This window comes from Drosophila ficusphila, unplaced genomic scaffold, assembly GCF_018152265.1.
Source record: "Drosophila ficusphila isolate 14025-0441.05 unplaced genomic scaffold, ASM1815226v1 contig_197, whole genome shotgun sequence".
NCBI lineage: Eukaryota > Metazoa > Arthropoda > Insecta > Diptera > Drosophilidae > Drosophila > Drosophila ficusphila.
This window is the reverse complement of record NW_025064091.1, coordinates 8796036-8808891: the sequence shown is the minus strand read 5'-3', so window position 1 is coordinate 8808891 and position 12856 is coordinate 8796036. Positions and strand designations below refer to the sequence as shown.

At 41.7% G+C, this 12856-nt stretch overlaps 2 protein-coding genes across 2 annotated transcripts; one reads left to right on the top strand and one right to left on the bottom strand.

The window, feature by feature from the left end:
• The first annotated feature begins 955 nt into the window (after positions 1-955).
• LOC108101967 lies at positions 956-3827 on the top strand. The gene is made up of 3 exons (XM_017206549.1): positions 956-1332; positions 1726-2278; positions 2847-3827. The coding sequence occupies exons 1-3, from the start codon at positions 956-958 to the stop codon at positions 3825-3827; spliced, it is 1911 nt and encodes a 636-aa protein (XP_017062038.1).
• Positions 3828-5637: 1810 nt separating this feature from the next.
• On the bottom strand, positions 5638-6906 carry LOC108101966 (casein kinase I). The gene is given in 2 exon segments (XM_017206548.2): positions 5638-5863; positions 5866-6906. Coding segments are annotated over 2 exon segments (1032 nt in total). The 5' UTR covers positions 6815-6906; the 3' UTR covers positions 5638-5780.
• Positions 6907-12856: the final 5950 nt, after the last annotated feature.

The following is a 12856-nucleotide window of genomic DNA, read 5'->3' as shown; positions in this document are numbered from 1 at the left end:
GCCTTTCGCTTTTGACCATGGCTAACAGCTAACGGCTCACAGCTAACGGCTCACGGCTCGTGGCTCATGACTGATGGTCGAGCCACCAAGTGGGTGGTGCAGGATGGCCGCCCGCCAGCCTTGACTCAATTTAAAGCCATCCTATTGCTCGTAAATTTCTATTTCCGTCCTTGGCTCGGAGATCGAGAGTTTTATCTTGGGGGAACATCGCGGACTTTCCACCTGGTGAAAGTTAAAGGCCTCCAAGGAACTGAATTGGTCGCTATAAAACAGAAGTAGTATTTCATCATGTCAGAGCAAAAGTACAGGCTGTCCAAAACCAGTTTAAAGGCAATTTCATTTTGCTGAGTATTATTTTATATGGAAAATAAAATTATAGCTACACTTATTTGTTTTGCAAAGTTATTGGTTTTATTTTTTTTATTTTTGTGCAATGTTGACAAATATGTATAATTTTTTAAGTACATAACAAGCATTTGAGATGCTTTATGACTAAGATTTCTTTTCGATTTTTTGCTTACAAAAAACGTTCTCTTAAATATTAAAATATTTCGTAAAATAGTCTCATAATTTTGTATCACCAAAGTCATTTTAATTGTCATTTTCCCAAAATGCTAAACCCCTACCAATTTAAACAAAAAATATTATCAAATGATTTTTTCTGGAGTTCTTGTTTTGCTGACATAACCAGTTTCTTTTTGTTTCGCTGAAAACACATCTAATAATATTATTATTTCAGTGAATTTCAGTGTATCATTTTTTGCCACAAGGACATGGCCAAAGGTGTTTGCACACGAATGTGTTTATTAATATGGATTATGGCTAATCGATATTGGAATCTGAGGACTATCAGCAATTATCAGGACTGTGTGCAATCACCAATTACTTAAATAGCACTTCGCAGACGTCCTGGCACTCAATGTCCGAATTCCAATTCTATTCCTGGCATTCAGTCATGCGGCTCGCAATCCTTTGGCTGTTTTCCGGCTGCCTTCTGCCAGGGATTTTGGTTCGGGGTCAGGAACAAAAACATGGAAAGGAGCTTCTCATCGCGCAGATGGGAAATCCAAAAGATGAGCACCACACCGGACTTCTGGCGAACGCCACTAGTTATCTGATAAACAGCTACATCGCCAGGAGGATCAACACGCTGGTAGTCCGCCAGGCCTGCGATGAGTGTCATTATGAGATGGTCCACCGGCAGCAACTGCTCATCGACCAGGTCCTGCAGAGCATCGCCCCCAATCTCAGTGTCCTGCTGCCCGAGGAGAAGCCGGAGCAGACCACCTGGGACTACACACTATTGGTGGTCAACAACCACACCGCCTTTGAGTAATTTGTCCTTTTCTCTTTATTTTTGGAATAATTTAATTCGATTTATTTACTAACATTTATTTAGCCTTAAAAAAATATTCTATTTATCTGTATTAATAGTTAAATTATAATTTAAAAATTAGGTTTGAATACATTTTAAATAGAATTTTATGTATTTGCTTTATGAGTTCTTGTGCTCTTCTTTTTTTAAGCATTCAAATTAGTAAATATTTAATAGATAGTCTATAAAGATATTAATGACTTAAGACTTAACCCTGAACTGATATTTTTACCATTATTCTTACTTTTAGAACCAAAATATTCATTCATTTCATTGTATTTCCCTTCTCTTTATTACCTCTGAAACTGGAACTCATAATCTTTGTGTATTTCCCAAAACTGTTTTGGCAGGGTTCAGTTCTTCTACTTCCCCGACGAGTGGATGGAGCGCGAGTTCTTCTGCATAGTTGTGGTGACCGAGCTGCAGAAGCCCGAGGCCGTGGAGGCGACCGTCAGGAAAGTTGTGAGCCTCAATCTTCGACTGGGATTCCTCAATGTGGTGGTGGTGGCCCAAATGGAGAACGGAACGGTGGCCACCTACGGCTACAAGCTCTTCAAGGCCAACTGCTCGCCGGGAATCAGGGTGCGGCAGATTGGCCACTTCGACGGGATGACCGGACAGCCGCTGGAGGAAATGACCGAGCTGTATCCCGTGCGACATGGCCACCTGGGCGACTGTGTGCTGAAGGTGGGTGCCAACCACCTGCCGCCGCACTTCATCTACAAGCGGAAGAAGAATCCCCTGCCCAGCAACGTGTCCATTCCCGCCGAGGATGTCGCTGGGATCGACTGGGATCTCCTCCAGCTGCTGGCCAAGGCCCTTCGCTTCAAGATCGAGCTCTACATGCCCCACGAACCCAGCCAGATCTTTGGGGAGGGCAACGTCTCCGGCTGCTTTGCGCAGGTGAGTTTAAAAAGCCTATAGAAAATCATTAACTAATTTAGAAGATACTTATTGAAACTGAAATGGAAGAATTCAAAGTTGATTTACCCACTTACTGAACTTAACTAGTTCAAACAAAAAACAATTTTAAATATTAAAGTATTAATAAAAAAATATTAATATTTTAACTTGTTTATATTTAAAATAACTATAACAATTTAAGAAATATGGCACATAAAACTAAAAGCCCAAAAATGATTTTGTTAAGCCTGTAAGCCTATAATTATATATTACTTATGATAAAAGACTTAATTTTATATGGTTAGATATAAATTATTTTTCAACATTTTTAATTGATAAAGATTTCAAATATTGCCAAACCCTTTTTATAAACCATAAAACGTCTTTAAAATTTGTTGATTTTGAGTACCTTTTTTATTTGTGGATATATGTAAGAAACATTATTCATTGGCAATATTTTTTAAAATGTTCTTTTTGCTTAGTCTACATTTAAAAATGTAATATTATCTAACAATAATCATTAGCTTGTTTTTTTATTGGAACCTTAACTGCGTTATTTTTGTTTCAGCTGGCGGATAATAGCGTTTCGATGGCCATCGGTGGCTTGAGTGGATCGGACAGGCGGCGGTGGCAGTTCTCGAAGTCGACGGTTTTCCACCAGAGCCACTTTGTGATGGTGGTCCGTAGGGATCGGTACTTGGGTCGCTTTGGGCCGTTGATCCTGCCCTTTCGGGGGAAAGTGTGGGGCGTTATCATCATTATCTTTCTGCTGGCGATACTTGTTACCTGTATTCTGAGATTTCGATTGGGATTGAGCCACTCACTGGAGAACATTGTCCTGGTGATTGTGGGCAATCCGGTTCCCACTCAAAGGATGCCCGGAACGGGTTTCCCTCGCTATCTGTTGGCCAGTTGGCTTTTACTCACTTTGGTGCTGAGGTGTGCCTACCAGGCTCGATTGTTTAATGTCCTTCGCCTTTCGCACCATCGTCCTCTGCCCGGGGATCTCAGTGGCCTAATCGCGGATAACTATACTTTGATATCTAATGGTTACCATGATTTCTATCCCCTGGAACTCACCCGTCGCCTTGGAGAGTCCTTTTCCGCTCGATTCGAACGGGTTCAGAGGTCACCTCCTGGCGAAAGGCTCACCACGATCTCGCTGGTGAGCAACCTGGCCTACTGGAACCACAAGCACAGGAACACCAGCACCCTGACCTTCATTCGCAAGCCGATCTACTCCTACCAGCTGGTCATCTACTTTCAGCGGAGGTCCTTCCTTCGCGCCCCCGTCAATCGCAAGATAAAGCAGCTCCTGAGTGCCGGGGTGATGGCCCACATCGAACGGAGGTATCTGCAGCACATGGACAAGTCGGAGGTGGCCGCCAACGATCCCGACCTCCTGCCCCAGATCACCATGAAGATAATGGACGGCGCCTGTCGGTTCTACGTTTGGGTGAATATCCTGGCCACCGGGATATTTATCCTGGAATTTATATCGGGACACTTGGGTGGCAGACTGCGCCGCTGGATGGAGCGGCTGCATTAGCTTTTACCAAAGGCTCTCTTTGATATTTTACATATTGTTGAACATATCTTAGGCTTAGAATGTATCAAAAGATTGTTTTTTTTTTGTCTAAATCAAAATAGTATCCCACATTAAAAAAAATAGATATGAAAGAAATAAAAAAAACTTCTTATAAAAAGATTTTAAAGGACTTGTTACCTTTGTTTGAATTTTAATTATACATATAAATATACAAATATACACAAAGCCCTTTTTTTAGTTTACGTACCAAAAGGTCATTTAAAAAAGACTCAACCTTGAAATAAAAAAAAAATTAAATTGTAAACCACTTTTAATTATAATTATTTAATGTACAAAAATAATTTATAAAAAAAGTTTCTTTCATAATCAAAACAAAACTGTTGTTTTTAATTGGATTGAACTACTTTTATTTGAAGGAAAAAAGAAATTGAGTATACTACAGTTCCTGCCAGTTAAAAAAGTTAAGTCAGTAATATTTCAAGCCCATTTCAAATAAAAAAAACATGAGGAAAAATAGTTTATATATTCTATCATTTTTAAGCTCTAATTTCGACTCGATTGCTAAACTAATTAGATTTAAACTTCACCCTGCTTACAACAAAGCATTTGAATTAAACCAAAGTCAAGTCTAGACAATTCATTAATGGCGCGACCAACTAGCTAATTAGAAGCGGAGTGGATTCCGCTGTTAATCGAGGCCCTTGGAGCATCGCGAATCGGCCAGATGCCATTCAGTATCTTTCGCCGATGGAGGGGCCAAAGTGGTAGAAGTGTAAGCCAGACACGATGCACTTAGATGGATTTTTGTGCGGTGGCCGGCTGGCCTTAAAAATTGATTCAAGACTTGTAATGCAGTGCGGATGGTGGTTCCTTCTGTTTTTCAGCCTGTTTTTCTTGTTTTTTTGTTGTTGTTTCTGCCCGCTCCTCCCACTCTGCACCACTCTGCCGGGCACTCGGCACCACTCTGCACCACTTTTGGCCATGTGTGAGCAGCGGCAACTGGCCAACTGGCCGAGCGGCACGGAGCGGCACTTGAGTTAAGCTGTGCAAACGTTTGCATAATCACGTTCCAATTTAAATTGCTCTATTTGTCGGACTGCCACTGTACCACCATTCACCACCCATCTACCGCCCACCGCCCACAATTCGCTCAAAAAGTGGGCGTGACCATCGTTGTCGCCTCTCGAATTGGAAAAACCGAGCCACTTTTATTAGCCGAGGGGGAGGGCCTGCTTGCCACATGCCACATGCCACACGCCCAATCTGTTTGCAGAGACTACAGAAAAATGGGATTCCGATTCTGATTTTACTTGCCATCGCCATCCATCTGTGTGTCCACTCTTCAAATCACTGTTTCCCACTTTCCCGCTTTCCCACTTTCCCGCTTTCCCACTTTCCTGCTTTCCCAGCTTTCCAGTTCCCCCCCAGTGCGTAAACAAAAGGCAACAGTTGATGGTTTCGAGTTGCGAAGAAAAGCCCATCTCTTCGATTTGCATAGCATGCGTTTGGCCAAAAGGGAAACTTTTCCACGGGATTAATTCGAGGTGACGACGTTGAGGTGGGTGGAAAGTAAAGCGGAAATATCTCTAGAGAAGAAATGAAGATAAATCACTAGTTATTATATGCTCAAATTTGAGTAAGTTAGTTTTCTAGATACAACCACCTTTAGTTATCACATTTATTTTATAACAAAATAACTCTAAAAATGTTTGTTTTTCCTTTAAAACCATTTATACATACATATATTCCAATACCGATTAAAATTGCCCTTAACTTTGATTTAATATTGATAGATTTTAAAAGGACTACATTTGCTTTAAAAAATTAGACAATACTATATGTTTATTTAGCCTATGTTACTTCTCAGTTGAAATGGAGAAATCAATAATTTGGATTAACTAAGAATTTACATATTTTATCTGAAGCTAGACAACCTATTCAAGGACTTGATTTTCATGGCCAGTAGTTGCACTTTTCGTCCTTGAGGATCGGCTCCCCGCTGCGTCCCTCGTCCTCCTCCGCCTTCGGGGGAAAACCCTCTTTCCGATTCCGGGATTTATCTGGGTGTTGTGGAACTTCATCATCAGCATGTCCCAGTCGTAAATGAGTCCCGGCCGAAGGTTCAAGCCGTTCCGCAGCATCCTGAACATCCTGCAGATGGTGTCGTACTTGGGCTTCTCGTAGAAGCCCATTCCGCGGCAGTAGTTCAAGTACATGGTGAACTCGCAGGGGAATCCTTCGCACAGGACCTCGATGCTCACCGAGATCTTCTTCTCGTGGATGCGCTCGTACTTCTGCTGCTTCGTAGAGGCCTTCAGATCCTGCCACGGCAGTGAGCCCCTGTTGAAGTACATGAGGACATAGCCCACGGCCACCATGTCGTCCCTGCGAGAGGACTCCACTCCGGCATGAACGCAAATGGAGGCATAACGAGCGGTTCCCGTCAAAGGACGCTCCTCGCGATACGGGATGTGCACATTGGTCGTTATGTCCATGAACTTCTTGGCCAGGCCGAAGTCAATGAGGTACACCTGCTTGGACATGGTGCCCAGGCCCATGAGGAAGTTGTCCGGCTTGATGTCCCGGTGGAGGAATCCCCTCCCATGAACGTACTCCACGCGGCGCAACATCTGCTCCGCCAGCAGGAGAACCGTCTTGATGGTGAAGGCCCGTTCGCAGAACTGGAAGAGCCTCTCGAGCGAAGGGCCCAGCAGGTCCATCACCATCGCCTGGTAGTGCTGCTCCTTGTGGAAGTACCTGATCCTCGGCAATCCAGGCGCGGGCCTCAGTGCTCTGTACAATCGCCTTTCGTAATTCAACTGCGGATGCCGCACCTTGGAGCTCTCCACCTTGATGGCCACCCGCTCCCCGCTGTGGATGTAGATGCCCAGGTAAATGTCGCCGAAAGACCCGCAGCCGATCTTCCGGATCACCTTGTAGTTCCCTATCCGCACTTCGCGGCTGTGGCTGCTTCGCAGTCGCTCCATCGTCCCGCTTCCACTTTTTTTCGAGAATCAACTGATTAAATTTGGGTTTGAAAAAATAAAAAAAAGTCAGAACATTAAAATGCGCCTGCCAAATATATATAGATAAATAATTCGTGGGGTTCTGAGATCGTTATGCATAAATTTTGAAAAGCAAATACAATACAAAAAGAAATTGTTTTTAAGTACAAATAAATAAATTTATGTTTGGATGTACAGATTTAAAAATGTTAGGAATATATCTTCTTACGTCTTCTCCTGTAAAACGTTGAGTTAAAGGGTATTCCGTATTTGATAGATATATAAATATTTACACATAAGTCCACACTTTTTAAAACTATTTAATGTATGGGCATATAGTTTGTTTCGACTTTAAACTTTTATCACAAACAGAACAAAACTCAACTGTAAGTTAGTACCTTACAATTTAAAGTTTAACAGTTATCAAATATTTATTTGTTGCTTGCACTTCGTAGTCTTTAACTAATTATTCAATATCAGCTTGATTTCTCCAGTATTATCCAAATCAATACAGTGTGTCATCAAAAGTAATAACATCTTCTTAAATGAAAACGAAGGTAATTTGCACACTCCTTGATTCCTATGAATCAACAGTGTTCTTATCCTTCGGCTAGCAGCCAGTGTTTATTTTAAACTCCAGGATGGGCGCAAATGTCTGAAGAGGCGCCTAGTGCGATATTAAGTATACGCCACGTTGATCGCAGCACTTTAACTGCGATTGGACCGAATTCCTGGCTCCGGCTGAACCCAATCCTTTAAGAGACCCCGTAATGTGCCATCCTGTTCGGGACTCTCTCTGTTTGTGTGTGTGTGTTTGTTTGTGTGTGTGTCTGTGTACTTGTGCGTATCGATTATCCTGGCAGACGGCGGCATCCGTAGACGGAGACACAAATGCACAAATGAGGAGGCAAACAGGAGGGATTGGAGTGGAGTGGAGTGGAGGCGAAATGGAGGCGACGAGGACGGATCAACTAGCCAGTAATAATGTCTTTCGTCGACATTTGACATTTTGGCTATATATCACTCACATTGTGACAACTGGCAACTTGGCATTCAAATATAGCAGGAGCACCAGGAGCCGGGCTCTCAGATGTTTAAGAACAATAAATTTGTGGGCCTTCGGCCTGTGCGTGTGTTCATCCCCCGCGTCTGTTTTCCCCTCTCCTCACCCCCCTTGTATCACCATGTCGGCCATATCACCCATATCCCCCGATATCCCCCGCCGAATCGGCCCACATTTATCCCCTGGCAAATGTTTGGCAGCAGAAGCCTTACTGCCTGCCTGCAAACCCAATGACAAGACGGAAGCGACATATTTGAACTGGAATGAAGCGGATTGAGGCTGCAGCCGTTGCCCATTATCATCATCAGTGCAGAGAAAAAAATACCTACTTTATAAATAAGTATATTAATTTCTGTTTTTCTGTGACAATGCGAATATTAATATTTAAAACTTTGGTTTGGTTTTGGACCTTTATAACAATACCCATGTGTTTATCAGATTTTTTTAAAGCTAAACTGCAGTGTTATTAGACATTTCCCAAGGCAGTTATACAATTTTAAATAGAATATCTAAAATGTGCAGATGTGAATAAACCGTTTTAATTTTAAACAACATTGATAAGGATTTCGTCCAAGGTGCAAATTAAAAGTTTAAAAACATACGTTATTAGTTATTGAAACTTTGCTTGCAGAACAGTTCTTTATAATGGTAAATCTGTAATTCCTGCTTTAGTTTTTTTCTCAGTGCACTTGGAGCAGCTAAAGGAGGAGCGTTTACATCATAACATGGCCGTCTGATGGATAGACAGATAGCCGGGCATTAGCATTAGTGGCCGCCACAATAGGTCTGCCGAAGATGATGACGATGATGATGATGGCGATGATGAAGATGTTGAAGATGATGAAGGTAGTGATGGTGACGGCTTCCGATGATGATTCCACTGATGAAGATGATTACGATGAAGCCCAACTCGACGAGAATGGGCCCAAGAGCTTCTGTTCCCGGCTCTGGCTTGGATTCTGGTTGAGATTCTGATTCAGTAAGCGATTCGCAATCCGACTCCGATTCAGATCCGGACTCCAAGCTAGACACTTCGTCTGGGGCGTGCGGCTTTCGGTGGGCGTGGCCACCGTTGATGGTGAAACATGCGGGTAAATTATCTTTTCATTTCCATCAACGTCGTCGTTGTCGTTGTCGTTGTGACTGTCTGTCTGTGTGAGGTTGTTGCTTTTGTTGTTGCTGTCGTGGAAATTGCCACTTCCACATCCTCCCAGCCACTCCCCCTTTCTGCTTGGCCCCCAAGCCGCCCATCCAACCATTCGGGTATCTTTCCACCTGCAACGTGGAGTTACAACGGCAACATCCGGGAATTTGGGGGCCCGCAAATCGCCATTCGATTGTTTGGCTTGTTGTGTTCGTTTTGCCACGCCTACTCTGCCGCCTTCAAAGTTTTGGGGCCTCATTAAGGTGGAATTGGAGGCCATTAAAGAGTTGGCAACTCACTTGTCGGCCGTTAATTGTTTTCTCTAAATTAAATTGGAGAACTAAACATAAATCTAGTTCGAATTTTGTGTTTTTGGATAGAGCCATGCTACACGTTTACAGAAATTGGACTCCAGAACTAAACAAAAACTTAAAGAGCTACATTTTTGGATTTGAAAACTGCTGACTGCTGACTGACAATCACATTGAAAGTAAAATGATATATTTTATTTGCCAAAAAAATTCCCAAGCGTTTGAACCTTAAAAATTTAAACCTGTCGCTCAAAAAACGTAATCTTAAGCTGGTTCCGTTTTTAGCCGAAAAATTACAAGTATTGATGGTATAGATTGTCAGCTGTACAAGACAGCTAGTTTTTTCAAAGCCATGAAACCCAATTATTGCAACCTACAAAGAAAAATTTTCCAGAAAACGTGTCATTTGATTTCTAAAAATCATTCCGATGATTCACGAAAAGTTTTGAGTTTCTACCAAAAAAAATCGTAGATTTGACAGAAAAATACAAAAGGAATGGTCGAAATGTGAAAGACAATCCTCGTTATTTTTGACAAAAAGTTCCCAACAATGGAATCCAATCAAATTCGAGAAAAGTAGTAAAAAAAATAATATAACAAAATCAAAGTCGTCGTAATCGATACCCGATAGCAAGAAATCGCATATGTGATTACGTTATCTACTCTTATAAAAACACCATTCACCTCCTTTTCGCACGATATTTACCTTCTTCACGATGTAAGTTTCCCTAATTAATTTAAAGTGTTTGTAGTTAAAAACAATTGCTTGGATTACTCGCAGAATCCATTGGACCAGGTCCAGTTTAATTTCCACCGCTTTTCCCCGCTTTTCCCGGGTTTTCCCGCCGCTGAACCATAACTTTGCCGGGTGCAAATGAGTATTAATGAATATGAAACTTATCCTGCCGCTGAACGAACTAACTTGCCAACGTGTCGGGAACAAACGTGACAAAAGTTTATGGAGCACCGGCAATTGCACAGTCATAGAAAGAGAAACAGAAAGAGAGACAAACAGCACCGGTGCGAAAGAGATGGCTGATGCGGGAGTGAAAGAGACGGGGAGAGGAGTGCGCTTTGATGGCGCTGAAGTTGGACGAACAACAAACAGCAAAATATAAATGACTTTAATAGCTCATCAATGATTCAGGCGGAAATCCGTTCTGTCCAAGTGCAGTCGGTTTATTGGATACCGGAAAGGCATTATGTTGCCCTCCCTCTCCCTCTCCCTCTCCCTCTCCCTCTCCCTCTCCCTCTCCCTCTCCCTCTCCCTCTCCCTCTCCCTCTCCCTCTCCCTCTCCCTCTCCCTCTCCATCTGCCTCTTTCTTTCTCTTTCCCTCTCTTTCGCACTGCTTTTCCATCTCTTTCCCGCTCTGTTTGTGTGCTTGTTTGATTGTGCCGACTGGAGTAGTCTGTCTGACTTTCTGGTCTGGGGTTTTCAAATCGAAATCGGGGTTTGGGGCCTTCCGTCTGCTTAGCTGCAATGATTTCCACGCTGCCTCCGAAAAGTATGCAACAAAATTTGCATATTGTTTTGCTCCTGCATGTTGCCCCCTGCAATTTGTCCCGCTCCCTGTTTTCAACACCCCATCCAACTCGTCATGTGCCGTTGCACTTGGAAAAAATAGGAATGGGCTTCATAAAATGGTTGTTATTTTGAAACCACCTAAAAAGGTGTCTAAAAGTATGCTTTAAAACTTAGATCATTGTATTTTTTCATATTTTTTAGCTCGGAAAATATCTTGGTAAACAAATTGAAAGGATTATAAGACTTTTTATCCATACTTAAAAATAAACGTTTAAGCGGAATCACAATTTTAGAGGTCAGGACATTGTTGAAGTGGTTTCAACTGAGAGTATCAATTAGATAGCAAATCAATTTGAATGGAATGGAATGCAAATGCAGTTAGCGGCTATTGAAAGTTTATTTTTCTTCTCTTTTTCACTTTATTGCCTTGTTAATTTCATCTGTTAACATTATATATTTTTTATAGAACAAATTTAAAAGCCATTTCGCACAGTGCCTGTTTGGCATATGCACCCCATTTGCATTTGTGTCCAAGTCAACTCTCACCTCAATTGCCTCCCCATTTTACACCTGTCCGGCGAGTGTGTGCGGTGTGTGCTTTTGCATCATTATTATGATCATTATAGATGGCACATGGCCAGTTTCCCCATTGGCCATGTGACAGTAGTAGCCGCTTGGCTTTTGTGTCTCATTTATTATGCAAATCCGAGCCAGGGGTCGAAAGTGAGGCGTGTGGCAGGCGTGGGGTTAAGTCCGGATGACGGGTGGTCAACAAAAGGGGGGAGATGAGGGGACAGGAGGCAGATAGCATCCTTTATTCCTTGGCCGATTGTCCGATGCACCACCGGTGGTCAATGAGTTCAAGTTTTGCAACAATTATGCCGCAATAATCATCGATGTGTTGCAGTCTTGACCAAACTATATGTATATGCACTCTGGCATTTGCGCAGAAACAATAATGCTTATCGCATATTAATGAAACGACAGCAAATATTACAAATCAACGCAATTGGAAAATTTATTCAGCTCCCTCTCCCTCACCGCAAATGTTATTTAAAGTTTCGACAAACACAAATTCAATCTGGCTAAAGGGTTTCCCATGAATCGAAGTTTTGAATACACTTTGGGGAAACTGTTTGTTGTTTAATTTAAGGTGGACTTTGAATAGTCTATTTAAATTAAATCAGCAGCCATTTGCTTATCAATAACAAATGAATAATAAATAGAAGCCTAAATGTTTGCCAGTAAAACGGCGAATAATTATACAATTAAAATAATTGTTTATTGCTTAACAGTTGTACTTTTTGATAATTAATTATCTTTTAAGTTAAGTTAAGTTAAGAACAACAAATGAAACAAATTAAGGAGTAGTTTTTATATAAGCTCCTAATAAATTAAACTCTTCCAAAAAGACAGTGTACATTTTCTTTTCAAACTTATGGATAATGAAAAGAGGGGAGTGTCGAGCGGGACAATAATAAAAAGTAAATATAATTTCAATTTTTATGCTCGCTTCAATGTTAATCAATTACGTGCTTTAATTGAAATCGCCAAAGTCAATAGCGAGAACACAGTAAAACCAAAAACAAAAACCATTTCGGCATTTAAATACATGTATATATATCTGAAACACATATTATTGATGGTGTCGCATACAGCTGTTTATTTATCTATGAATTTTTAAGCGGCCAAAAGATCCCGTCCGGCCACTCATTTTCACTCCGGACAACGTCCGCCGATTGCTGTTTGCCAACGAATTGCTTTTCAATTAACTCTAAGCCGTAAAAACATAATTGAAATGCGGCTGCCCCTTCCAGCGACGCCCATGTCCATTCGCCGGGCCAACGCGCAATAAACCAGTAAGATGTTAAAGGTCGAGCCTCTCGACTACAAGGTTCTCAGTAATTAAAACTAATGTGGCAGATGAAAATGGCTAAAGTATATAAAAAAGTAATATTTTGCCTGGTTTTTAAGCTTTTTA

Coding starts and splice junctions, on each gene's coding strand:
- LOC108101967 (XM_017206549.1), top strand. CDS start 956: ATGCGGCTCGCAATCCTTTGGCTGTTTTCCGGCTGCCTTCTGCCAGGG. Junction 1,333..1,725: donor AACAACCACACCGCCTTTGA/GTAATTTGTCCT, acceptor CTGTTTTGGCAG/GGTTCAGTTCTTCTACTTCC. Junction 2,279..2,846: donor TCTCCGGCTGCTTTGCGCAG/GTGAGTTTAAAA, acceptor TTTTTGTTTCAG/CTGGCGGATAATAGCGTTTC.